The sequence below is a fragment of the Prunus persica genome, chromosome G1, assembly GCF_000346465.2.
Source record: "Prunus persica cultivar Lovell chromosome G1, Prunus_persica_NCBIv2, whole genome shotgun sequence".
In the NCBI taxonomy this organism is placed as follows: domain Eukaryota; kingdom Viridiplantae; phylum Streptophyta; class Magnoliopsida; order Rosales; family Rosaceae; genus Prunus; species Prunus persica.
Genome location: NC_034009.1, coordinates 35,675,784 through 35,703,119, shown reverse-complemented (window position 1 = coordinate 35,703,119; position 27,336 = coordinate 35,675,784). Strand labels below are relative to the sequence as shown.

The window sequence follows — 27,336 nt, the reverse complement described above, 5'->3', positions numbered from 1 at the left end:
AAATTTATATGTTGCAAAACTTGGGAGACAGGATATGTACTTCATTCACATTATGGGACAAGTTCAGCTATTTCTCTTTCAAGCCTAGAGATTTCAGCTTCAGCATGCACCCTTGTCTCTGCATCATCTGAATCTAAACTTGGTCTTAACCTTGAAATTTGCCTATTAATGCTTGTAATCTGCACATGTGATAAAACAACAAAACAAAAAACAAAATAGGTAGTAAAAATGAAGAAACAAAAAACTTCATAGAAAAAGATATATAGAGGAAGACAAACCTTTCTAGAAGGCCATCTACGTAATCCATTCCGGCGGCATATCCTTTTGACTACAGTTGGGCAGACATTCAATCTCCGAGCAGCTTTTTCGATGGGAAGATGGACGTAATCACGAAGATCATCCAATGTCATGTTTGCTGTTCTCTCCCTCTGCACTACTCCCCCAGCATGAAACAAATGACCAAGTTAACAAAAGAAAATATACATGTGTGCTAATGTTTATCTAATTATTGTAGGTAAAATGTAAGAGCTTTTTGTATTGAAAAAGGTTAGCAACAACCTGTTCTGCAAGGGAAATCCTAGGATTCGTCTCAATCTCATGCTCGGCAGCCTCTGGTTGAACTGCAGCAGGTTGTTCCATATCACCTGCTGTTCCTAAAATAAATAAATAAAATAGAAAATATAACTCAACCCTTTGTTTGAACATAAAATTTCCTAGATTGTACAAGTTCACAAGGCAGATCGAATGCACGAACCTGAATCAGGTGGAGATGGTGGAAAATCGAAGTCATCGGGGGGGTTCAGAATGGCATCCCAATCCATTCCAACGCAGAGTGCCTCATAAAAGAATGTCAATGGATCTTGCTGCATAATGTACCCCTCTAGCTTTCTTTCTAAGCAGTACTGCATCAGAAATTGCTTCACCTCCTCCCCTGGTGTCTTGCAAAAACTAATTCAAGAAAGAAAAAAAAAACAATAACACAAATCAAATCCTTGGTGCCAACCCTTTAATCTACAATGAAAAGGGGGTGCAAAAACTTACTCAAGCATTTGATATTGATGATTGCCAGAAGAATTCACATTGGCATTGGGTCGACTCTGAAGAATTGCGTGAGAGATCACACCGAGTCTTCCGTGAATTTCAAGTTTCATAACGTTGTCGCCTTCCATCCAATATGAAACGCGAAATTAGTACAGTAATCAACGCTTAAATTGAATAAAACCCACAAAACTAATTCTACTAATGCAAGAAAGAACACAAAACTTACTATTGAAGTGTACTATTTCCCTAAAAACTTGGCAAAAAGTACAGTTAATGGGGTCTGATGACAGAGGCCAAACTGAAAGTGGCCTCACATTGCCAAAACCATGATTCCGTTCATTGCCATCTCCTCTTGGGGGATTAGTACCGCTCGATTCTGTGAAAATCTGCGAAGGACCCGCTCGTGAATTAATACCCTCTCCTCCATTATCAGAACCATAGATGAAATCCCACATTGCCTGATCCATTAAAGGCTCATCAACGTCTTGAATTTCTTCGTCAAACATAGGAGTCTCCAATGGTGGTATATTATTCTCATCAATTCTTGGATGTTCAGAATCATTCAACAAGTTCATGATTTCGGTATACGGGCCGCTATCGTATGGGTCATGGTATGGTACAACAGCCCTTGGATCTGTCATGCGTAAATTATATCTTTCTACAAGACTCTACGATTCTTCAAAGTCTCAACTCAATGTGAAAGGTTTTTCTCCTTTTTTTTTGTTTGAGTTTTGCAAGTGGCGCGTAAATGGAAAGCGATCTGAAGGCCTCAAGCACCAAAGTTTGATACTTTGGTGCTTGAGAGCGAAATGGAAACAGGGTTTCTTTTGAATTGTAAAACTGGGAATGTTTGAGAGGGTGCAAAGATATAGAGGAAGAAGGCGCGAGTGACAGTTTATGACCGTTTGAGACAGAGTCGGTTGGGTTGGGATTTCGAAAAGTGTGAGGTTGTGATCGGGTGCTATGCGTTCCACAGTACGGATCTTATTCCTCTGTTCGTAAAGCCCAATCATTATGGCCCAAGTCATTCTGAAGCTCAAGGTAAAGCCCAATTGAAAATTTGCAACTCCAACTATCTAAAACTCTAAACAAAACACGTCAGAAAAGGTTAAAAACGTTTTTTTTTCCTTTTTTTTGGGCAAAGTGAAAAAACGTTTTAACGCCCCCAAATACCAAATCAAGTGAAGAAGTGACGAGAGAGAGTAGAATGAAGTGAAAGTGAAATGAAAGCGGCGCTATCCACTCTGATCAGCTCCAAGAATCTTCCTCCTCACCACTGCGCTTCATCTTCCTCCTCTTCTCTCTCTCGCTCCATTTGGCTGCACCCAAAGCCCCTCTCTCCTCCATCCTCTTTCCTCGCCCCAATCGCACCCGCCAAGTCCCTCAGCAGCAGCAGCATCGGTCTTAGCCGCAGCTCCAAAATCCACACGGCTAATTTCTCGTCGACAATGGCCTCCGCTTACAAGCCCGAAGCAGCCAGGGTCCCGCCCGCCCTTCCCTTGCCCACCCCTCCCGTCACCAAGGCAAGCTATATCATAACGTCTTTCTGTGTTGTTGTATTGTTTAGAGATTGGAGGTTGAATTTGAATTGGGTTTTTTATGTGGGTGGGTGCAGTTTAAGATTGGACTGTGCCAATTGGCGGTGACGGCTGATAAGGAGAGGAACATTGCCCATGCCCGCAAGGCCATCGAGGACGCTGCTGCAAAGGGTGCCCAGCTTGTTCTCCTCCCTGTGAGTTTTTTACTATTCACCCTCTTACTAAATCCTTATCCTTGTGTGTTTTTCTGTTGTGTGCTCATTGACCTTACTGGTTTAAGTTGATTATGGATTATAATTAGCCTGCCTCTTGCTTCTTTAAGAAGGAGAATATGTTTGGATACGGATTTTTTCAGATAAATCAAGTTTTAGATGCCCATAGGACATTATAGCTTGAGGTCTGTATTTCTTATCATGCTTCCACATGAAATTAGCATATGCCATGGCATAGACTGGGAACTCTATCCTCTCATAACTTAACTTATTATCGGTTATGAAACTGGGTGTCGTTTTTATTCACTGTACCCACTAAACAGAGATGTTAACATCAAAAGGAGGCGTGGAGGTATATAAGAACATTAATATGTTGAAGAAACCGTGCTAATCAGATCAAATGGTGCTTATAAACTCACCTTTTAAGTTAAAAAAAAAATAAAAAACCTTTAAGAAGCCGACCTAATCAGACCAAATGGTGTTTATCAACTCATCTTTCAAGTTGAAAGCGCTAACCCTTTGGTCTCCATTTGTGTTTGCTTCTTTGTTTGCCAGGAAATTTGGAATGGTCCGTATTCAAATGATAGCTTCCCGGTTTATGCTGAGGACATTGATGCGGGTGGCGATGCATCTCCTTCAACAGCCATGCTGTCTGAGGTTTCTCAGCGTCTGAAGATCACCATTGTTGGCGGATCTATAGCAGAGCGTTCTGGGGATCGGTTGTACAATACTTCTTGTGTCTTTGGCACCGATGGGAGGCTGTTAGCTAAACATAGAAAGGTAATGCTGTAAGCCTAACATAACGGGATAAGTGATAATACCATCTAGTGTATCAACCAGACCCACCCAAGGAATGTGACTGCCTCTTGGACTTATCTGGATCTAGCTCAATGAATAGCATCAATCAAAATCTGGACTGTTTATTGTGCATGGGGCCTGCCCCAACACAGGAGGCCTACTGCCCTGGGATGGTCTGGACTGAAAAATTGCTCACTTCATTTGCTTTGCAAATGAGGATACTTTTCCTTGATTGAACAAACCTTCACGTTTGGGACACATGATGGTTTGAACATTTAATGCTTACCTGTCAAAGGAAATTATTTGTCAGTCTTTGCTTCTTACTGATTCCGGATGTAATTGCAGATACACCTATTTGATATTGACATCCCTGGGAAGATTACCTTTATTGAATCAAAGACTCTTACAGCAGGGCAGACTCCTACCATTGTGGACACAGGTATAATGCTCAGTCTGTGCAATAGTGACTATTACAACTTTCTTTTTTGGTTGGGGTCAAAGTCAAGTGATGTCATTTGTTATTTCGTTTACACAAACTCGTATTCCTTGGTTGAAAGTAATTATTATCATTCATTAAGGATGGGATACTAACTATCACATGCTTAGTGCAGAAGTTGGGCGTATTGGCATAGGTATCTGTTATGACATTAGGTTTCAGGAACTAGCAATGATTTATGGAGCAAGAGGTTAGCCTTTTCTTTTGCTTTCCATGGACATGTGCAATTAATTTTTGTTTCCATTGTTTCTGGGCATTGCTAAACTAATAAAATTAAGGGTTTTTCTTTCTGTAATCAGTATCATGATAATTCTTTATTGTTATACACAACTATTTAGATTTAATAAATTCCAAATACACATACTCTGCCACAGGATTCTTCTTTACATGTTAACTAATGTACTTGTTACTGAAGAGCAAGTGGAATTATCTCTCGATTGTTTTTTCCTTTTCAAGTGAAGGACTGTAATTTCTGCAGTTGGAAATACTGAATGGTAACAGAACTAATTTGTTGACATCAGGTGCTCACTTGATATGCTATCCTGGGGCTTTTAACATGACTACTGGACCGTTGCACTGGGAATTATTACAGAGGGCGAGGTATCAATTAAAATATTGCGTAATTTATATTATTTTGAATTTTTTATCCACAATTCTTTATGTAGTAATTTTCACTGAGATTCGCCTTGCTATGTCTTCTGCAGGGCTGCTGATAACCAGGTGGTTAACATATGTCCTTTATGAGATGCACATCCTCGTTTACATTTGTTAAGAAACTTGGAGCTTGTATCATGATACAAACAGAACTTTGTGATAAGATTACATCACTAGAAGCATAGACTCAAGTCACTATTTTATTCTAATTACTGTGTTGATTATCATCTTCCGTGTTAACTCCAACTATTTCTCATGGGTGGCTTTCTGTGGGTTGTCAGCTATATGTGGCAACTTGTTCGCCTGCTCGAGATGCTGGAGCTGGTTATGTGGCATGGGGCCACTCCACCCTAGTCGGACCAGTAAGTGGATACTTACTTTTAGCTATATAAAGCATGCTTCCGTTGGATCTTTAGTAGATCCATTCATTGGCAAGTTCTCCCTTTCTACTTTTTAGTGATAAAACAAGGTTCAGCATTTAGCTACTTGTTGAAGCTTTGCGACTGCAAGTTATTTGCGTACAGAGTATCACTAAAAGAATTAAATGTGGCAGTTTGGAGAAGTACTGGCAACTACAGAACATGAAGAGACAATAATCATAGCAGAGGTTGATTATTCACTTCTTGAGCTTAGACGGTGAGATACGGTTTCCAACCTAAGGTTTTTTTTTTTTTTTTTTTCCTCAGATTTACAGATGAAATATTTTTTCGATACTTTATATAAGTATTTAAAATAAGTTTGTTCCAAATTATGCAGGACAAACCTGCCCTTACTGAAGCAAAGACGAGGTGATCTTTACCAATTGGTAGATGTTCAGAGGTTGGATTCTCAATGATTACAGATGGGTGGAAGATTCCTATTATGCCTGAAGGAAGTGCCAGTGAGAAACCACATGTTTTACTTTTAGAACAAATAAGGAGACCATGTTATTATCGAAGACTCCAATTATTGTCATTGTACCGAGATACTTGGATTTGCTGTGCATTTCTTTGTCTATGTTTTGATAACAAAGGTGCTTTTATGTGGAGATGATGATGCAATTTCATGCAGTGCAGCATATACTTTCAATTATGCAACATGATAATAATAATAATAATGATCAAGTAATAATATGCACATTCTTAACAAACTTAAACCTGACTGGATCTTATTAAAACCCAATTTCAATACTATAGTGGTAAGATGTAAAATTTGCATTGTGTCGGTTGGATTTTTGGCCAGGGCTGATTCACTTGAGGTCGAGTGAATTTTTTTGAACGTTAAGAAGAGAAATACCATTAAATCAAGATAACGTTAACAATATAACAATTGATCGGTCACATTCTTTTATAAGGGAGGCAATCTTCCCTGCAAAGAATAATTTGATGTCGAAGCTTGAACTGATGTTTTATCTCTGCTTCGTTGCAACTTGCAAGGTGGGGTTTTTGGAGCAAGCAGGAGGAGGGGTGTAGGACCTCTGCTGCTAAAACAGTTTTGGGCCCCGAAATTGAATAGGGAGAGAAGAAGAATTGCAGAAGGCCATAAATGAGAGAGGCCCATCAGGCAATGAAGTGTGCAAGCAAACTGTGCACGTGAAGATGGAGACCCCAGGTAGGAAAGCAGCTAAGTGCACGTGGGTACAGCATGGCAATGTACAAAATTAGCCTTAGTCCTCATCACCACTCATCACCCCCTCTCTCTCTCTCTCTCTCTCTCTGGAAGCAGAGACACAAACCAGAGAGAGACAGAGAAAGATGAGAGAGAGAAAGCTGGCTTGTCAGGAAACTCAGAGAGTAAAACAGAACCCAGTAGAGTAACATCATATTACAATGTCTTGCCTGCCAAATAAATATGCTGCCAATGCTTTGTTGGGAAAAGAAAAGAGCACAGTTTGTGTGTGTCTCTCCCCTTCTTTCTTGTCCACTGTTCTCCTCACAGGAACTATCTTCTTCTTCACCCCCTTGGGATCCCAACAGCACATCTCTTTCACAAACAAAACTAGTGCATGTTTGGCGTGATCTTGATAAAGTCACTTCATACTTGCCCAAAAATGAAAAATGAAAAACAAAGAAAAAAAGACAGCTCTTTCATATCCGTAAAAGTGTTTTTTTTATTTGTATAAGTTTCTAAGGCTTGTTCCAGTTTTCTTTCACCTACGCATTTAATGTAATTTAACCTCCATTACTAATCTCAAACATATTGTGTGTAGCTAAGGGATGGGAAATAGAAGATTTCTTTATCACGTTTGGTAATGCCGGGAAAATAATCGGAAAATATTACTTTATTTTCTTTTCCATGTTTGTTTTGAGTATGAATGGAAAATAAATTTTGTATAAATTTTCAATTATACTCATATTAAATCAAATAAAAAAAGAATGCATTTAATGATATATTATAATTCTAAATTGTTAATGGAGATAAAGTGGTCATGAAAAATGTTTATTTAATATTGGCTCATTTTCCAAAACTTTCTTATGATGAGAGAAAACAAAATCCAAATTGGAAGGATGGCTTCACTTTCCCCCTTACTTTTTTATGGGCCAGACAATGATTTCTTATGCCTGAACTTACCAAACATGAGAAAGCAATTGATTTTTCATCCTCAAATTTCCTTTTCTGTGAACCAAACAGGACTATAAGAAAATAATTTTGGAATGATGCTACAACCAGTCGCTCATAAGTTCTACACATATCAACGTTTAGGAAAAAGATACGGACGATTGAGCTTACCACAACTCATTCAATGTCTTTTCCCTTAGACGCACACAAAAACACTTCATTCTTTACTTTTTGACATAAAGATATTTAGCTCATATGACCAAATCTACAAAGGGCATCATCCTACGGTTGGTGTTGTACAAATTAAGAGCAGTGCAGAGTCATCTTATTCCTCCCACAGAAGAAGAAATTTTTTATCAAGAAGGTCGTAAGCTATGACTCAGAGCACTGTTCATATGTTCGTGGTACCCTACAGAAATGAGGTATTATGAGGTGTGCGTGAGCCATGCTTTCTCACGTGGTCTACGAGTGCAAATGCACGTTTGGGTCCCAGAAAACTTAATAATGTTTACTGCCAACGTGTATATTACGCTGGGAATTGCTCTATTTACAGCAGACAAAAAGTTTATTGAGAAGCTGGGCTTCCTCTGTAGCCAGATATTTTCTGCTACTGTTCATAACCTGCTCTATCTATTTACATTGATTCAAATTTGTTTTTAACCAACCCAAAAAAAAAAAAACATTTCGAGGATGGTGAAATGTTTCTGAGTTATTCACTTATGTCACCAGCGGATCATGAATTTATCATTGTGAGGGAAAATGACAATGACCACTAGGGAATATGTGTACTTGTTTCATTGTGAGTTTAGATTATTAGTAATTTCGATTCATATCATCATTGTATGAATGCAATCGCAATACTAATTCTCTTAGTACAACGGTACTTTTCTTCCCAATATTGGAAGATGTTCCAAATTCGAATTCCCGTCTTCTATCCGAGTAATTAAAATATGTAATCACGATGAGTTTTGAGCATATATATCAAAATAAGATACGTGAAATATAGTCCATACATTCTAACATAAATCAACTGATTAGGTGAGTGACACTCATTATAGCGATTGATTATAATCTTACAAAAGAGATTTCATATTTAGTTTATGCAGGACCTATAACATAGAAGACGCTTGGAAATTATGCAATAGCAAGAATTAAAGCTGTGGGTCTCACTTTAAAGCCACATTGAGCTAGGTTCCCCATTCGCAGCACTAGTCAAGTTCAACGAAGGTGACCTGTTGGCATATTTTTTTCTCAGCTAAAATGCATTGGTCTGGCCAAAGTCCAAAACAGAGGGCCTACATAATATTTAATCTCTCAAAGATCCATGGCCATCAAATTGCGAAAGTACATAAGATGATTGTCTAATTGTTGGTGGAAGCCACCTTACATGTATCTTATTTTAACCCTAAACCAAAATGGCAGGGATACTGTTTGAAACCCGATTAAGGGACCAAATCAAAGACCTTTCTTTGTCTTTCCACTTTATATCATAAGCTGGGGGTGCATAAAGGGCTATGGATGTTGCAGACATCATAGCCCATGTCCTGGGATGGATGAACATGAACAAACCAAAATGGGAAAATCATGTGATCTTGGCTAGGGTTTTGGGGGCAGATCCTTGGTGGTCGCCATGTAGTTTAAGGCATTGGTGGGGTTTGTTTGGATCTTGATGTAAGTCGAAGCCATCCTTTTCAGTCTAGTTAATGATTTTGTTTGTTTTAACGACTAGGAAACAAGAAGTGCAAGTGGTATACTCTTGCATTTGATAATCCTAATTGCACTTCAATTACCACTTACTAGTTCATATATCATGCAGACATGGTTATTGTCAGTGCTTCTGGGTAGGGTTTAATCAATTAAATGCATTAAAGTTTCTGTCTAACCTTCATTTATCATGTAATTCAAGAGAGTTTTCGTTAGAATAAAACGTACTCGTATTTCTCGTATTTCTCACATCAGTAATATGATGAATTGACTAAAGAAATCAAATTTGAACTTTTTAACTAAAGTCAACTCATTGAATTTTCAACTTGATCAAAGGCTCCAGAGAGCCGTTCATCAAATTCATCGCTCAAAGATGGGAAACTAAGAGGCTCCCAGATTAAATCTCCATGATTAAAGGCTAACTTTGCAGGCTCCTTCAATAAAAAAAAGGAAAATGCTAGGGAGACCAACTTTAGATACCAACTTGTGTACCAACTCTCTAATAGAGTGTGGGACCCATTGTATTGGTGGGCTCCACCTCTATTAGAGAGTTGGTACACAAGTTGGTATCTAAAGTTGGTCTCCTTAGCATGACCCTAAAAAAAATATCAACCGTGGTTAAAGGCTAGATTTTTCCCATGATTCAATCAAAGGCCTTCTTTCATCCACTTTGTAAGTAATCCTCCTTTTACCTGTCATTTCCTTTTTTATTTTTTATTTTTTTTGGTAACAGAGCTTACCACTTTCAAAATTCAAAATATCATAATAACACCAATAAAAGCAATATGGGGCCCTTCAACTCTTACAAGAATCACTCCAGTAAAATTAAATTTTATTTATTTATTTATATTTATTAAAAAAAGAGAGATTCTGTAATTCTTTATATCCATCCACCACCAGTATCTTTTGTTGGTGAATCCATCTGTTTCTCTTTTGTTTTCTTGTAGTTTCATTTGTTGGTATTTTATGTAAAAGTTGCACGTTTAATAATTTAATAAAAGTTCGTGGTTCTACCTAAACACAGTGTGTAATATCTATGTTTTTATGGGGTTTGTTTGTTTGTTTGTACCTTTGGTTAGATAAAAATAATTACATATTATTCCAATCATTAAAATGGCATACCCACCAAAATTATTAGAAGAAATAAACATTTATTGTCATATCATTAATATGACAAAACTACCAAAAACAATGTCCAAACAAGATTAAGAAGAGAGATCGTAGTTGTAATTGTATTATTTTCTTCCTCTTTATTATGAGTTATGGGCGTGCCAGCTCAATATGAAACCTCAAATATAACGCACCACCTCGCCAGCCACCTTCCTTCTTCAACCTCGACATCAATTTTTTATTTTTATTTTTTAACTTTTTATATTGAAATGAACGATAATATACTAAATTCACACACATAACGCGGATGATAGAACTCGAACTCAGAACTTTATTAAAATATTAAATAATATATTTTGGTTTTGATTTAAAACATTCCCCACGGAATTCCAAATCTTGATTGTCAACCGCTCTTGGACTAAACAAACCTTATTAATTATTACCCAAAATATTGAATTATATTCCGCTAAAAAACATAATCACAATAATAACAATTTCAATTATCCCGGTTTTGTATTTTTTTTAAAATTCAATTCATTTCGCTTAATCATTTGCACCTTCAAGGCCTCAACTTCAGTTCACAAAACGTGTTAACTTGAAAAATATGCATGAAAGAAATTGTAAAAATCCACAAACAAAGCTACTGTCCGTTAGGTTAGTACTTAGTTGTCCAAAATAGTGTTCTGGTTTCTTTACACTCAAATTCGATTCTTTTTTAAATATATATAAAATGAATTTAAAATATCACATTGTCAGAACAAGAAAAAAAAACACACCCACACAAACAAAAACTTTACTTTTTACCTCACACCAAGATGTGGACCGCCAATTATTATTACAAGGCTAACAGCAAGTGTCACGTACGAAGGCTTGTCTGTGCCATAACAGGCTTTGTCCACCCCGCAAACATGATCAACGGCTTCAAATTCGAAATGGAAGGTGAGCCATGTCAGGGGTCAGAGCGTCATTTGCTCGTCAAAGGCAGGGGTAATTTGGTTATATCAAAAGGCAAGCTGACCGCCACGTCATCGACTGCCAATCTGGCATTGGCTCCAATTAGGATGGACATGCACGCGCGTGCCGACCTTTATAAAGCCCTCTCTCTCTTCCCCTGTTCCCTCACTCCCTCCTCCTCCTTCAAGGCGTGCCATTTTCGCTCTCATTGCTCTCTCTATCTCTAGACTAAAAGACAAGCATCGATTGCTTTGTTTCTTCATGCGTCCTTCTCTTCATTCCCAAAAACCCAGAAAATTTCGACATTTGCTGAGCTCAAACAGTGCCCATTCAATTCTCTCAATTTCCACACCCTGCAGTTCCATTGCAGCTTTTGATTCTCTCTAAGCAGACACAAGGAGACACAAAAACTAAAACTCCTCCAGTTTTCTCTAAAACCCTCAACTTTCTCTTTCTGCCTTGTTTCGTTTGATACATTTCTATCTCATTTCAGAACACAGAAAAATGTCGAGGTGGGAAAACATACAGAGAGACGATAGATACAGGCGTGAAAAGAATAACCCATCTTTCTCTTCCAGTCTTCTGGACAAAATTTACAGCTCAATTGACGAGGGTGACCCCAGAAACCGCGGGGACTCAAAGTTTTATAAAGACACAATGCAGCCAAAGAAACAGAGCAAAAGTGGCGTGAAAACCAGCAGAGCTGTTGAAGAAGACGAGATGGCCAGCCTTCGCCGAGCTTGTTTGATAGAAAAATGGATGGAGAAGAAGGTTAGCGAGAAGGTTGGAACACAGAGAAGGCAGTATCTCACCGAATTGGATAGAAAACCAGACCATGACCATGATCGTGATCTTGATGGTCTGTTTTTCAGCTCCACTTCCAGTTCTTCTGATTCAAGCTCTGGTGGGTTCTCATCCTCGGATGCTGAATCCATGTACGGCTCTAAACCAAGATCCTCATGTTTCGCTCCGCCGAGGCCCAAGCCGGTTCGCACCAGCGTCTCTGCTCGATCGGCAAAAACAGAAGAGAAAATAGAGATAAAGACAGAGAGGAAACAGAGGACTCTGTTTTATGAACAGAGGGAAGTGCATATGTTTGACGATTATCATTACAGTTGTGCCTCAGAGCCGACTCCAAAGCTTGAGGAAGGTATAATCAAGTCCAAATCAAGGGCCTTGAAGATTTATAACAATCTCAAAAAGGTGAAACAACCGATTTCACCGGGCGGTAAGGTTGCGAATTTCCTCAATTCAATCTTCACCACAGGGCAATCCAAGAAAACAAAGAGCACGTCATCAATTGGAGGGTACGAGGATGCTAGTGCAGAGAAAAAATTGAAGTCGGGGCAAGCCTCAACTTGTTCATCAGCCTCTTCATTTTCCAGATCATGTTTAAGCAAGAACTCGCCTTCTACGAGAGAAAAACTGCGAAATGGGGTTAAGAGATCGGTTCATTTTTATCCAGTGAGTGTGATTGTTGACGAAGATTGTAGGCCGTGTGGGCACAAATGTTTGTACGAAAGAGAAGATCAAAGCCTAATGCCTGTCACAGTCCCAACTGCATGGAAAATTGGCAGGTCACCGTCGAGAAAAGCAGAGGAAGAGCTTAAGCTCAAGGTGTTGGAGAAAAACAGGCAAGTAGAAGAAGCAGCCAGAGAGGTTTTGAGAGATTGCCATCGCAACCAAGTTAAGAAGGATTCAGTGAGCAGAGATTATAATTATGTTGATGATGAAGATGATGCGGCTAGTTGTTCAAGTTCGGATCTTTTCGAGCTCGATCACCTTAAGGTGATTGGGAAAGAAAGGTATCTTGAAGAACTTCCTGTGTATGAAACCACCCATGTTCGTACAAATCGTGCCATTGCTAATGGCTTAATAATGTAGTCAATAATAATGTAGCACTTTTTTTTCATAATTTTGTTTGCAGCATATACAAGTATAGAACCAGAATGCTCTTAACTTCCTCCCTTTTGTTTTACTAATTAATGGCATTGATTTTACGATGCGATACAAAATTTGGACATACATTTTGAAAGGTGCAGAGTGCAGTTTATTTGTCGGTTTTTGTTTGGAAGAAAAGAAAAGAAAAGAAAAGAATGCATGAAAGAAGAAGATGTGATGGCAATCTGGGGATGTAAAAAAAAAGGGAAAAAGTGAGGAACAGAGAGTTTGATTTTCTGAAAAGAGAGAAAGAGAAGGTGGGGATGCGTTCATTCTCGATCATGATCTAACACTCAGATGGATACTGACAAGTGCAGATTGATAGGAACGGGAAAAAAAGGGAAGGTGGAGAGAGAAAGAAAAAGAGGAAGAGGAAAAAAAAAATGAAAGATTCGATGATGGCAAGGACAAGCAAGCAAGCATATCTGAGACAGCAAGCAAGAGAGAAAATGAAATGAAATGGAATGGAATTATTTGTGATGGTAAAGGCAAAGGCAGATCTTCGCCCATGGGAATAGAGAAAGTGAAGTCCTAAAGCATTTGCTTTTTCTCTTCTCTCTTTTCTCTGGAATTGGATTTTTGTAAATAAATTTGTTTCCCAACAACCAAGAAAACATAAAGACAGTTATTGCTTCTTCTACAGGCACTGGTGCTTGCTTGTGTTCATTCATGGATTCCAATTCCTCCATCCATATCAAAATTTCCACTGTTTTTTTCACTTTCCCAGTGGAACTTCTGTTCAATTACAAAGTTATTTACCAGAATATGATATCTATCTCGGTGAACGAACAATTATATCATCATGTAACTTGTTCCTTGCTGGAATATATCGGGAACAAACCATTGTTAGATGCATATGTATTTTTCTTTTTTTTTCTTTTTTTTCTTTTTTTTTTCTTTAAGAAATAACACCAACTGGCTGGCCCTATCTCTTTAATGTAAAAGAAAATTATGTTGGCAATTGACGAGGGAAATGGCCAGGAGAAAAAGAGTGTGTTAATATGTGATTATTAGACTTAAAAGGGATCCCAAGAAAATTCAATTAATGTTAGACTTAGTCCTAAAATGAATCGAGGAACATAGGAGGTTGAGGAGTAAATTTTGAGTGTGATGATTATCATGTCACGTAATGTTAGGACAGATAACATGAGCAATTAAAACGGATGAAACGTTGTATAATGGAATTCAAATATGCGTGATTTATTCTTGAGAAATCGGAATAAAATCCGAATAGCTAGAGTATTAGCTAGGAGGGTTCATTGTTAGTAGACCTAATAATGGCCTACTAATATACAAGATTAATTCGTAGTACGTGATGAGCATGCAGATGCAGGGGCGGGTCTCAAAATTAGACCCACACTTAAAAAAGGAATCTCACCTTCCAGAGTCAAAATCAGCATCATCATATATGATTAACAACTAATTAATTTTTAGAAAAACAAAGCCTCAAGAACTCAACTATATTCATTTGAGGCGGCGGTGGATTTGTAACTTATTCAACAGCAACAACTATTTCAAAGCTTTCACAATCAAGACGTACAGAACTTTAAGGGTTGAAGTTTATTATGCGTAAACATTAATTAACAATGGATTAGATTTGGGTTAATTTAGCATAATCAACACTTACTCTTCCTTGGTTATAGAGAGTCCGTACAGTGGGTGAGGTGGAGGTGGGGGTGGGCAATAATGAGAAGAAGAATAATGTGTGTGGATGGAGAAGGAGTTGATGTATAATTGATAAAGACACCACCTAACTGCTTAGAGTCATTGACCCCCTAAAAAAAATACTTGCCGGACCGTCCTCAATTTTCTAGCTTCTAGGCTGTACCAATTCCTAATCATATTCATAATATTCCCGTCTTCCCAATTGCTCAATTTGTTTTTTCTTTTAAATCTGCAAAATTTGTGTTTTTAAACTTGATGAACCCAGAAAAACCATCCAGGATAAGTTAAATCAGACGAGGCAGTAAATAATATATTGCTTGTTTGAATACAATATTCATTTGAGCTAGAGTCTTTTTTGTTTAGATTTTAATTTCCTCCACCAAACAAAGATGAACCCTTCTCAGTTGGTAAATTGTCAAATGTAGAAAGCTGTTCCTTTATTGCTGTTGCTGTTGGTGCATGTTTTTATGGAGAAACACTTGTGTGAAATAAAGATATTATATTGCTATTTTATTATTCTCGACAATCACTGTATGCCACTCGTGATAACTTTTTGCTCGTTTCATACAAATTTTTATGGCATTTAACTATCTAGGTTGCAGCAGTTCCAGTTCATCAGTCAAAATCATGCCAGCAAAATGTATGTACTGTGTACAAATGGCTATATTTAACATTCTGAAGTTCATTAAAGTAGTAAATAATGGGAAAGGGGGACCTAGTTACACCTTCCATTGACAATGCCTCCAGCCTTACCCAAAAAAAAAATAAGTTCAATTAAAGTAACTGCAATCTAAGGACTTTTTTGGCCTAAAAATTAATAAGAAATTCAACAAATTCGTGACCAAATGCAATACACATTATTTTGCTGTTAGGGGAAAAGAACAATATAAATATCTGCATGAGAGAACCCAGTTTTTAATGAGAAAATTATCTGCATAACAAATTCACCACAGCATCTTTTAATTCATATTCTTGTATTTTATTTTATAGCCAAGATGAGGATTTTGGTTTGAAATTGTGAATATATATATTCAAGAAAACAGCGTGAAAGTGGGCAAAAGGTGAGGACCGCCAGGCTGACAGGCAGACCCCTCCCTGACTCTCGAGGCCCAGCTCAGTGAGAGGGAGGAAGAGTTGAATGGTCCACACAATTGTCCTCAGTCAGTCCACACTCATTCACATTAGATAGATAGATCGACAGGTTCCCTCTACTTTTATTTTGGGTATTTGGGTTAAGTGCGTAGGGAAAGACCTAAAAGACAAAGTCACAAAGCTAGGTCATGTTGTCGATCCCGAGGTGAATCTATTTCCACGACATTGTTAGCACCATCTCCTCTCTCCTACGAAGTCATCCATATGTGATTGTGAGAGGTAAAGATCTCGCAACGTAGCCTTACTTACACGAATCTGACCGTTGATGTATTATGAATTTTAAAACTCGTCTTTAGAGTTGTCATAGGTTTTTCAAGATTCATATATAGATTCCACTCTATCTCAATTTTTAAGTTGTATGCATTTAAATAGTATATGAAAATCTAACCTATTCATAGTTTGAATCGGTTGGGTTTGCAGTAGATCTTTTCATGCTTCAAGTATAAGATATCCGCAGAGCTACTACTGTAGACTGTAGAGGGAGCCACATAATTTATTGGTGGTCCAAATTTTAACCCGTGAGCCTTTTGTTGTAGTAAATTCCGCCCAACTGTAATTTCCTTTTTGGTCACAGAGTTGGCAATATCGCCTCAACCACATACGCTAAACAAAAACAAACACTTATGTATATGTATATATCCGTCCAAACCGTCGTTTGCATGCACAAAACATTGTAAACGACAAAGATTGTGAACAACATTATAAGCACCATTAGGCCATGTTTAAGCTTCCCTCTCTTTGCATCCACACACATTAATCACAATCAGCAGCAGGACGATGAACCATCAGAAGAAAAAGGGCGGCGCGTTGTTTGGGTGGTCTCCTCAGTCGAGCAGTGCAAAGCAAGCGACGGCGACAACAACAACGGGATGCTGTGGAGGGATTCATGGCTGCTCAAGCTTGGAGGCAATTAACGTTGTTCCTCCTACGAACCAAAATTCAACCTCTAAATTGGAGCTGCAGGTATTTATAATTTTGGACCACGGACTTTGGTTTAGCTTTGAATATTTTTTGTCAAATTTGTTAGGATTAGGACCACATCTCCCTCCATTTCGTGTTGTGTTGTCCGTCGACCCTGCAATAAGATTTTGGTTAGATATCATTTGGTCCAGCTCCAATGGTCAAATCCCATCCAAAATTCAGTAACCATTCAGGCTCTACATATGTTATTGGGCCCCCCACAAAAAGCTTTTTGATCAGAATAAGTGAGACCATTTCTCTATGTTATGGCTAAGATCCAAAGTAGTGCATCTCTAGGTATAACTTTTTCCAGTGCTAACTTCTAAGAAAATGATTGCAATATTGGACTGCATCATTGCAATGGCGATCCCAAAGAAAATGGGTTAGAATTAGATTAGGTTAGAAATTCCATCGCCTTACATTTGTTTAGCAAAATTGTAGACTAATTATATATTGGGTTTTAGGAGGAGTCCAATTCTCAGGCAACCCAGCCCAAATATTGTGCTAACCATTTTAGCCCAAACCATTTAAACCAAAAAAAATTGAATTATCAGACACCCTCGTCATAGAACGACTCTATTTAACAAGACATTTATAAAACTTATTTATTTATTTTTAAAATAAATAAAATTGAACTGTTCTCTGCGTTTTGGGCTGTAAACTAAAGGTAGCTGAACTTGAAAAGAAAGTCCTAAAGGAGAAAGAACTTCGGGCGGTGTACAAGAAGAGGATGGAAAGAACACAAGATTATCTGAGGAACTGCCTACAAGTGGCCCAAGATAATGGATTCTTGGACCTCATTCACAACTACAACAATAATATGGGTCCAGAACCAGGCCTTCTCTCCCCCAATATTCTCACTCCCAATACCAGCCCTCGATTGCCAACAACTCCTCTATACCAACCGTCGGATCTAGCTGTTCTTATTGATCAAGCCCACCTAAACGGATGGTACATCCATCCGGAAGAGGTACTTCTCTCTAATTACTTGAATTTTACCCTATTGTGTTACACTTTTAATCAAGTCGAGTCAATATTCGAATGGGAGGTTTTGATTCACAGTCTTCATTGAGACATACGCAAGCTTATACTTATGGTTATGTGATAAAACTTGAATCAGATTGAATTCGAAGAGAAAATAGGGCAGGGAAGCACGGCTCACATATACAAAGGAACATGGCATGGGCTTGATGTGGCAATCAAATGCATATTCCCAGATTTCTTTGAATCGAATGAGAACGGTATCTCGTTTTTCGCACAAGAGCTCGACACATTATGCCGGCAGCGCCATAGATATGTACTTCAACTAATGGGCGCATGCCTCGATCCTCCTAACTATGCATGGGTGGTGACAGAGTTCTTGGGCACAACACTCAAGGAGTGGCTCCATGGCCCTGGCAACAGGCAAAGAGAGAGGATGATTCCACTTCCTCTGTTGAAAGAACGGTTGGATCGGGCATTGGAGATTTCTCAAGCCATGCAGTATTTACATGGGCAAAAGCCGAAGGTGATTCACCGCGACCTCAAACCTAGCAACATATTTTTGGACGATGCCATGCATGTAAGGGTTGCGGATTTTGGTCACGCTCGGTTCTTGAGTGACGAAGAGAAGGCCCTAACTGGTGAAACAGGCAAGGATTTATGTATTAATCAGTTGATTGATTGATTGATTTATATATAGATATATTGTGTCTTGATAATTTGGTTTGAAATTATTTGCAGGAACTTATGTGTACATGGCACCAGAGGTGATCCAATGCGAGCCTTATAATGAAAAATGCGATGTGTACAGTTTTGGCATAATACTCAATGAGCTTTTAACTGGAAATTATCCATACATTGAGACAGATTATGGTCCCACCAAGGTAACAGCTCACCCTCTCAAGTCGAACAAAAAATGAAAAACAAAAGACATATAAAAAGTTGTGCTACGGATATAAAGTTATACCATTATTTATAGTATCACTAAAGTTTTTCAAATTCAAAGATAATCAAACAAAAATGATTTATTATATATTGAGTTTTGAACCAAACTAAAATCGTCAGTTGATTAAGACAGTAAATTCGCTTCTTTAATTTAGAGTTTTTTTTTTTTTTGAGAATTTTTTCTATTGATAGGAGTGATAGTGTACTAAATAAGGGACGGATTCGGGATTTTAACATAAAGTAGGTTAAATTTACCTAACGTATAAATTTATTAAAAAGATAAAAAATTCAACGGTATAAGTGAATCATTTATAATAAAAACAAAATATCTAGCTATTAGGGAAACATTCACTTCAACCGAACAAAAAACTTCATTACCAATGAATATTAAGAATTTTTTTTTTTTTTTTATAAGCCCAATGAATGTTCAACCTAGGTTTGAGCTTTGGCATCCATAATGCCAAAAGGAGGAAATAAAATTTTTTTTTACTTGAGTGGATTCTTCGGTAGAAGAGAGAGAGAATAGGTTAGAAAAGGGTATAATTGAGTTTTGCTTTTAAAAATATATTTTGAATTGGTGATGTGCTGTGCTATATGTATTTTGGGCTTAAAAAAATTAAAAATTGCCTAGGCTATAACCTAGGTTGGTACCTTCTATTGTTCGTCCATGTACTAAACTCACATACACATTATACATATACTAGGATTCAAATTCAGGACCTTTTCAAAAGAAAGCAATTACTCCAAGTCATTACACTACTAGATCATTTGCTTAATTTCGAATAGTTTAGACTATCGTTTGTTTTTTTTAAATTAAAAAAAACTATAAGCAAACAATAATCAAATTAAACATGATTTTTAACTGTGCTTAATTATTTTTTGTAGATTGCGATGGAAGTTGTGGAGGCTAACCTAAGGCCAAGGCTTCCTGATGATGATGATGGGCAATTTCGGGAGCTAATTGACCTAATTTGCCTTTCATGGGATGGAGATGCTTCTGTGAGACCATCTTTTGCCACCATTACTTACAGTCTCAAGGATCTTCAAAACAGAATATTATAGTTTGGTTGTTAAGGAATTATTATGTTAATGCATAAATCACACTCCACATGTTTGTTTTCTTTTTTCTCCACAAGCTTTACCTGCTAATCATACCAACATTTCAAACTAACAAATCAGTACACCTCAACTGCTACTTAATTAAGTAGCTAAACTCCAATTCATTTTGGAATCGTCTCCTTCAAAATAAAGTTGACGAAGACCAAAGCGACTTGAAAGCGACTTTAGCAAGTCGTTTTTTAACCCCATAAATAAATAAAAAGACTGAATTTGCAAGTCGTTTCACTTTCTTCCCTTTTTAATTTTTTGGTGGCATTTGTCATTTTCCATGATTGATGAGCAAGCTAAAGCTCTATTTATCTTACTTTTATATTGTTGGTCGTCGACCTACAATTATTGGATAAATATTAGAAACTATGGCTTGCAGATGTTTTTGGTCATTTTACTTGGTGTGGGTAGCTGACGTTCCCAATACGAGTATTCTTTTTCATTTTTTTTTTATAAAAAATACTTGTGGTGTGGGTGATTCTATAATTTTTATTTATTTATATAAATGATATTCTATTTTAATATAATCTAAATTATGGGAAGGATTATTCGAATTCGGATGCAGAATAGGGAACATATATGCTCTAACCAATTTGACTAAGCCCATGTATACCCGTGCTCCATTTCGTAAACATTTTTATAAAAAATATTGAGTTAATTTCATTTTAACCCCTCATAAGAAGCTTAGCCAATTTTTTATATAGATAAATACAAAATCAACGGAATAGATATAGTATGTATAAAATATGTACGTGTACTGTTTGAAAATTTTCAGAAACAAGTGAAAAATTGGGTCATTATATAATATTCTAATTTTATATGTCGTCTTTGTTTTTTCAATAAATGCGATAAAAAATATTTTAAAAGTCATATTAAATGAATATGTACGTGATGAATATGTATATACTATAACATATTTTCTCCTATGGTGTGATATATTTTCTAATATCCTCCTTGTATATTATAATACATGTATAGGAATAACAGTTCTGATTTCTTGGACTATAGGAGTCTAAAAGATTGATGGTCATCCATCATTAGATATTAATCTAATGGTTCAAATTTTTTTTTTAAAAGAAGTGTAAGAGTGAGTAAACCGTTGAATTTACATCTAATTGTAACTGACTATAAATCTCTTAAACCTCTGTAGTCCAAGATATCAGAACTAATAGGAATAAATAGAACTCAAATTTATTTATTGTTTGGGTCAAAGCAGAAATAAAAATGCAAGCATTATGCGATTTGGCTATCGGGATGTGGTTATTCAGTATCAGTACGACGAGCCATGTATTGGTGGGCCTTCCATTATTCCTACCTACTACTATGAACTGCATGCTCAAAAACATTTAAGATCCTCCAGAAATATGGGCCCACTTTTGTTATTTTGGTGGGCCTCTGATTATCACTGTACCTAAACTACTATCTGCATTAAAAGCGACTTACATTTACGTATCGATGTAAACGTCAACAGATCAAACGGTAAGATAAACACGTCTTTTTATTTGGTTCCAAATCCAATGCACTTCGAAATTATTATTTTTAATTCACTAATTACGACTTAAATAATGAAGATAATCTTTAAAAAAACTTCAACTCTACCAGTCTCACTTATACTTTTCCAAAAAATCTTATATGTAACGAAAATAATACTATTTTGATATCTCTAATTATTCTACATTTTTAATTATTCTATATATTATTGCGTTATTCTAATTATTCTACACTAGTCTCTCTGCACGCGCTTCCGCGCATGCGAGAGGTTTTTTAAAAAAAAATTAAAATTTATTTTAGAATTAAAAAAGATAATGGATATTTGTGTTCCATAAAAATAGGACCCATTATCTGAATTTTCTTTTAATTTAAATTTTTTTAATACGAAAAATTGTGAATTTACCATATTATCCTCATTTAATTAATAATTTCAATTCTTAATGTTTGCATTAACCAAGAGCATTTTCTGGTATTTTGAATGTTTCACCATTCTCTACCTTTTGCTATATATATAGATATACCCGTTACATGAGAATTTTTCTTCCGCTTTTAACAACCAATGTTTGGTATTAGTACTTGCTACTTGTTTCTTGTGGCCAGAGAACACCTGTAAAGCCAATCACAATTATTAATTAATTAACTCACAACAACTAAAAGTTCATGCTCCAAATTCCATTTTTGCCCTCGTTTAGCCTTCCAAATCCAACATTCATTACCTTAATAATATGTCTTTATCAAGCAATATTAATGTTACTACAAGAAAGCAAGGTAACGCTGATGCTGTTATCATCACTGGGGCATGTGACTGGTTAACTTTAATTAAGAATTTAAAATTTTAAGACCTTTCTTATTGTACTTAAATCTTATCATTTCTTGTCATAAAAGAAATCTTATTATTTCTTTGTTTATTTTTCCAGCAACCCCACGTGGTTAAACATTTTTATATGTCTTAGGAATTTGCATTTCCTCTAACATTTGAATCCTCTGCATCTTTCTGTCCCTGACTTCTGCAGCCTTTCTTTCCTCCTTTGCTCGTTCACTTTCTCACTCTGGTCTAAGCTCCAAGAGCATCACCACAGTCTTCTTCTTTTCAAGTTTTGCAAGCATCATCACCAAATCTCTGATAGGTAAGAACTCAACAAGGCCTTTTTTGGGGGTATTTTTTGCTTTCAAAGTTTACTTTTTTCCCAGTTGATCAATGGCTTTGCACTACTGAATCAACAATCACTGGGACCTCCTCTTCAGCAAGTGGCCTTCCAGCTTTTCCTTGGTGGGTTCTTCGTGGACAGCACCGGTAAGTTTGATTATACATATTCAGGGAAAATAAGCAGAGTCTTCCTTCCTTCCTACTGTTCTAGACAATATTTAGTTTTTTATTTGATATTTTTGGCGCTAAGATAACTTCTTTGCCTGTTTTTCTTAAATAGAATCAGCTTATTATAGTTTTGTTAGAAAGCCAATGCATAAAGCTCAAACCTTTAAAGAAAAAGAAATGAAGATCAGAATGGGGAGTATCTACCAAAAGTGTTCTTAAAGTTCACATTTTAAAATGTAATTCTGTATCGGGTGCCTCATATTGGTTTTTATTTATTTATGAGGTTTTAATGCGAGCTCTTCTGTGTGTTTATTGTGGTAGGGTTTTAATGAAAGCCACAGAGAAGATAAAGTTTTAAAAGTTGGCGAAGTAAGCATGTCGGAGAAGCATTCTGCCAATGGAGGTGAAGTTGTATTGGAAGTTCGAACCGAAGTTAGCAATGGAGCAAAAGGGTCTTCTTCAAAAGGCTCGGAATCTTCTGCCCCCAAGCCAAGCAAAGTGGGCTCACCCGCCAAAGGGTCCACTGAGTCCAGCACTGGGGTTTCTAAGTCAGTCCCAGTGAGCTTCCCTTCCCCTGAAATTTCAAGATCCAGTCCCGGTAAGCCTCCCAAGATCCCCACCGCAAATGAGACCCTCACTAAGAGAAAGTCATTCACTAGGTTAGTTTCCAAACCCAAGTCAAGGTTTGGTGAACAATCAGTACCCATTGATCCCAATATGTTTGAAGAGAGTGGTTTAGATCAAGTTGGTGCAAATTCTCCCTATTCCCCATATAGGGGTTCATTCAATAGGGCTTCCCCGGGGATTAGGACTGTTTCAATCTCTTCGAGGGTACCAGTGATGCCGTCTCCGGGCAGGGTCAAAGAGCAGGAGGATGAAGAGATTTACAAGAAGGTGAAATTGAGTAGAGATAAGCATAGGAAAGTGAAGACTAAGGTCTTGTTCGAGTGGGTTGTTTTTCTGGGCATTCTGGCTTGTTTAGTGTCTAGCTTGACTGTTGAGAAATTAGAGAATTTTAACATGTGGGGGTTGGAGGTATGGAAATGGTGTGTGCTTGTGATGGTGATATTCTGTGGCATGTTGGTTACAAACTGGTTTATGCATTTCGTAGTGTTTGTCATTGAGAGGAACTTTTTGCTTAGGAAGAAGGTGTTGTATTTTGTTCATGGAATGAAGAAGAGTGTTCAGGTTTTCATTTGGTTGGCTTTGGTTCTTCTCACATGGCTACTGGTGTTCAATGGTGGCAAGGTCGAGCGATCAGAGACTTCCACCAAGATTTTGAATTACGTCACATGGACTCTTGTTTCCGTTCTTATTGGGGCATTTTTGTGGTTGTTAAAGACTTTGTTACTTAAGATCTTAGCATCTAGTTTCCATGTGAACACCTTTTTTGATAGAATCCAAGAATCAATCTTCCATCAGTATGTTCTTCAGACACTTTCAGGGCCTGCACTTATAGAGGAGGCTGAGAGGGTTGGGAGATCACCGAGCACTGGGCAACTGAGTTTCAGGACGACAAAGAAGGCTAAAGCTGGGAAGGAGAAAGAAGTGATTGATATGGGAAAGCTTCAGAAGATGAAGCAAGAGAAGGTTTCAGCTTGGACCATGAAGGTATTGGTGGATGCAGTTTCTACTTCAGGGCTGTCCACTATCTCCCATACATTGGATGAGATGGAACATGGAGGGGTTGAACAGACAGATAAGGAGATTACCAATGAGATGGAAGCAACTGCCGCTGCCTATCACATTTTTTTGAACGTTGCGCCAGCTGGTTCCAAGTGAGAAAGACCACCTTATTGTTTAGCGGAAATTTGTGATATTCTGGTGCCCTTTTCATATGTGTTCTTTTTTTATTTTAACTATCTTACATCTGACTAGGTACATAGAGGAGGAGGACCTCATGAGGTTCATGATTAAGGAAGAGGTGGATCTTGTGTTTCCGCTGTTTGAAGGAGCAGACACCGGACGTATTGACAGAAAAGCTCTAACAGATTGGGTGGTAAGACCTTTTATTTTTATTTGTCTTGAGTTCCACATTGAGTGGCAGTTATTGATACTGTAGTCATGGGGTTCTACTTCTGCATCATACATATACATGCCCTATTATGAAATCATGCATATCTTTCAATCTAAAAGCATATAGCGGGGGATGGAGAAAGAGAATTTGGTAACTTAAGTCTGCTTCTGTTTACAGTTTTTCCCTTCATCTTCTTGGCAAAATGAAATAAGAGGTGAAACATATTTTACCTTCTTATTTTTGCAGGTGAAGGTCTACAATGGTCGCAAAGCATTAGCTCATTCTTTAAATGACACCAAAACAGCTGTAAGGCAATTGAACAAACTTGTGACTGGCATCCTGGTTGTTATTACCGTTGTAGTGTGGCTTCTATTGATGGAAATTGCAACCACAAAAGTGCTTGTGTTCCTTTCATCACAGCTCGTAGTGGCAGCTTTTATGTTTGGAAACACTTGCAAGACAATATTTGAGGCTATCATTTTTGTATTTGTAATGCATCCATTTGATGTTGGTGACCGCTGTGTTGTTGATGGCGTTCCGGTAACTTTCACTACTCTTATTTCATTATGTGGAGTTTACTTTAATCAAATTTCTAATACCTGGTAACCTGACAGTTGATGGTTGAGGAGATGAACATCTTAAACACAGTCTTCTTGAAACTCAATAATGAGAAGATTTACTATCCAAATTCCGTTTTATCCACGAAACCCATCAGCAATTATTACAGAAGTCCAGATATGGGCGATATTGTGGAATTCTCGATTGCTTTTATGACCTCGGTGGAGAAGATAGGCTTGCTGAAAGAGAAAATAAACAAGTGAGTTAATTGAAGCTTATACTTGTTTTGTATGTGCGGGCACGTTTATAAAATACACATGTTTAATTTCTTCTCAAATAAACTTATATGTTATGCTACTCGACTACCAATCACAATTGCTATATCATACAGACTGCACTGCACGTTCACACATGATTCCACTTGATTGGACAGTCTAGCATCAATTTGTACTGCTGCTCTGTGTTTACTCTTTTGCAATTTCCTTTTGCTTGTTCAGGCATTTGGAGAGGAACTCGCAACATTGGCATCCTAACCACAATCTGGTGGTGATTGAAATTGAAAATCTGAATAAGTTAAAGATGGGTCTCTATGTGAATCACACTATGAACTTTCAGGAATTTGGAGAAAAGAATAAGCGGCGAACTGAACTAGTCATCGAGTTGAAGAAAATATTAGAAGAGCTAAACATCACATACAATCTGCTGCCCCAAGAAGTTCATATAACTCAAACTAAAATAGATGCAACTGTTGCCAGCAAATGATTTACTGCGGGGTAAAAAGAAGACCTCTTGATGATTTTACTTCTTTTCCTTTAGTTAGTAGAATTTTGGAGGTGGAACCACCATTTTTAGCGGACAGACGAGATTACTGCTGTGGATTAGATTAGGAATGAATATGATATGAAATGTTGTTTAGTTTCTATTTTTCTTCTCTCTCTACCTTTTTGGTGGTGAATGGTGACTTTAGACTTATTAATTTGAAGAAGGCAGTATATTTTAACTGGATTATTGCCCCTATGTTTAGCTGCTCAATTTATGTTTCTTCATAGAAATAGTATAGTTTTCTGGATTTACATGGAAAATTCTTCAGGTATGTCTGCAAATTTTGAAAGCTCAAATACTGGAAGGTGTTGGCAGATGACTTTGATAGCAACAAACAATGGTGATTCTTATTGGTCACAGACCATTAACCTCACTTTTTTACATTTATTTTCTTCAAACGCTTTAAGAAGTCTCTGCCCCTAGAGTCAATTGATCATTTGTAAGCTAGACTCCAAAAACTGAGTTTTGTATTCGCTGAGAGGCATTTGGAAGCCCAAATGAGCACATGACGTGGCAAGACAATCCGAAAGCATATGTGGCCTGCCGAGTGCCATGCATATATACGCAATGCTTTCTCAATGAAATCCTGAATTCCAGTTTCAAAAGGGAGAGGATCAAATCTAAGGGATAACCTTATCCTTCAAACCCAGGTAGAGATTTTGCCACATAGGTTAACTCTGAAGAGACACATCAGCTGAAAATCTCTAATTTCCACCCCCCATTTCATTGCCTCCACTGCTCATCCAATATCTAAACTCCAAGCCCACTCCAAATATAACAACACCTACACTTGCATTCTAGGCAAAGAGAAAATCCATTAGCTAGCACCAAAAGAAATGGCTTCTGCTTCAATGGCTATCCCACTGATGTCTGCCACCCAAAACGGACTAAACCAGTCTAACTCTGCATCACTGTTCAAATCAGTCCCAGTCAGGCCATCAAAGAAGGCTGCTTTTGTGAAGCCAAAGTCCAAAGGCATGCTTAAGGTGGAGGCATCTTTCAAAGAAAAGGCAGTGACAGGCTTAACAGCAGCTGCATTAACAGCCTCCATGGTGATACCTGAGGTGGCTGAGGCTGCAGGCTCTGGCCTCACACCCTCTCTCAACAACTTTTTGCTTAGCATTGCTGCTGGTGGAGTTGTGCTTACAGCCATTATAGGAGCTGTTGTTGGGGTCTCTAACTTCGACCCAGTTAAGAGAACCTGAAGGGGAGGTTGAAAATATTTCCTCAATTATCTGTCTTTTCTGTTTTCTGTATCTTTAGTATGATGTGCAACTCTGGATGATTGTATGAAATATGTTTTTCAAGTGAATTGATTTTGATTGTTTATAACAATT

The 27,336-nt window shown here is 37.5% G+C and overlaps 5 protein-coding genes across 5 annotated transcripts; all 5 read left to right on the top strand.

Moving 5' to 3' along the window:
- Positions 2,153–5,788, top strand: LOC18793008 (omega-amidase, chloroplastic). Its single transcript, XM_007223039.2, has 10 exons — positions 2,153–2,564; positions 2,657–2,773; positions 3,347–3,571; positions 3,935–4,028; positions 4,201–4,275; positions 4,607–4,685; positions 4,790–4,805; positions 5,021–5,101; positions 5,293–5,375; positions 5,496–5,788. The coding sequence occupies exons 1-10, from the start codon at positions 2,265–2,267 to the stop codon at positions 5,572–5,574; spliced, it is 1,149 nt and encodes a 382-aa protein (XP_007223101.1). The 5' UTR covers positions 2,153–2,264; the 3' UTR covers positions 5,575–5,788.
- On the top strand, positions 11,232–12,960 carry LOC18790845 (protein BIG GRAIN 1-like A). The gene has a single exon (XM_007226599.2). The coding sequence runs from the start codon at positions 11,550–11,552 to the stop codon at positions 12,927–12,929; it is 1,380 nt and encodes a 459-aa protein (XP_007226661.1). The 5' UTR covers positions 11,232–11,549; the 3' UTR covers positions 12,930–12,960.
- On the top strand, positions 16,521–19,791 carry LOC18791517 (serine/threonine-protein kinase STY46). The gene is made up of 5 exons (XM_007224374.2): positions 16,521–16,766; positions 17,431–17,733; positions 17,884–18,394; positions 18,486–18,628; positions 19,575–19,791. The coding sequence occupies exons 1-5, from the start codon at positions 16,581–16,583 to the stop codon at positions 19,749–19,751; spliced, it is 1,320 nt and encodes a 439-aa protein (XP_007224436.2). The 5' UTR covers positions 16,521–16,580; the 3' UTR covers positions 19,752–19,791.
- On the top strand, positions 22,268–26,185 carry LOC18788199 (mechanosensitive ion channel protein 10). The gene is made up of 7 exons (XM_007225050.2): positions 22,268–22,414; positions 22,533–22,581; positions 22,924–24,380; positions 24,481–24,601; positions 24,866–25,159; positions 25,234–25,436; positions 25,675–26,185. The coding sequence occupies exons 3-7, from the start codon at positions 22,978–22,980 to the stop codon at positions 25,937–25,939; spliced, it is 2,286 nt and encodes a 761-aa protein (XP_007225112.2). The 5' UTR covers positions 22,268–22,414; positions 22,533–22,581; positions 22,924–22,977; the 3' UTR covers positions 25,940–26,185.
- LOC109946603 lies at positions 26,613–27,334 on the top strand. Its single transcript, XM_020554953.1, has one exon. It carries the CDS (start codon positions 26,836–26,838, stop codon positions 27,202–27,204), a length of 369 nt encoding a protein of 122 aa, XP_020410542.1. The 5' UTR covers positions 26,613–26,835; the 3' UTR covers positions 27,205–27,334.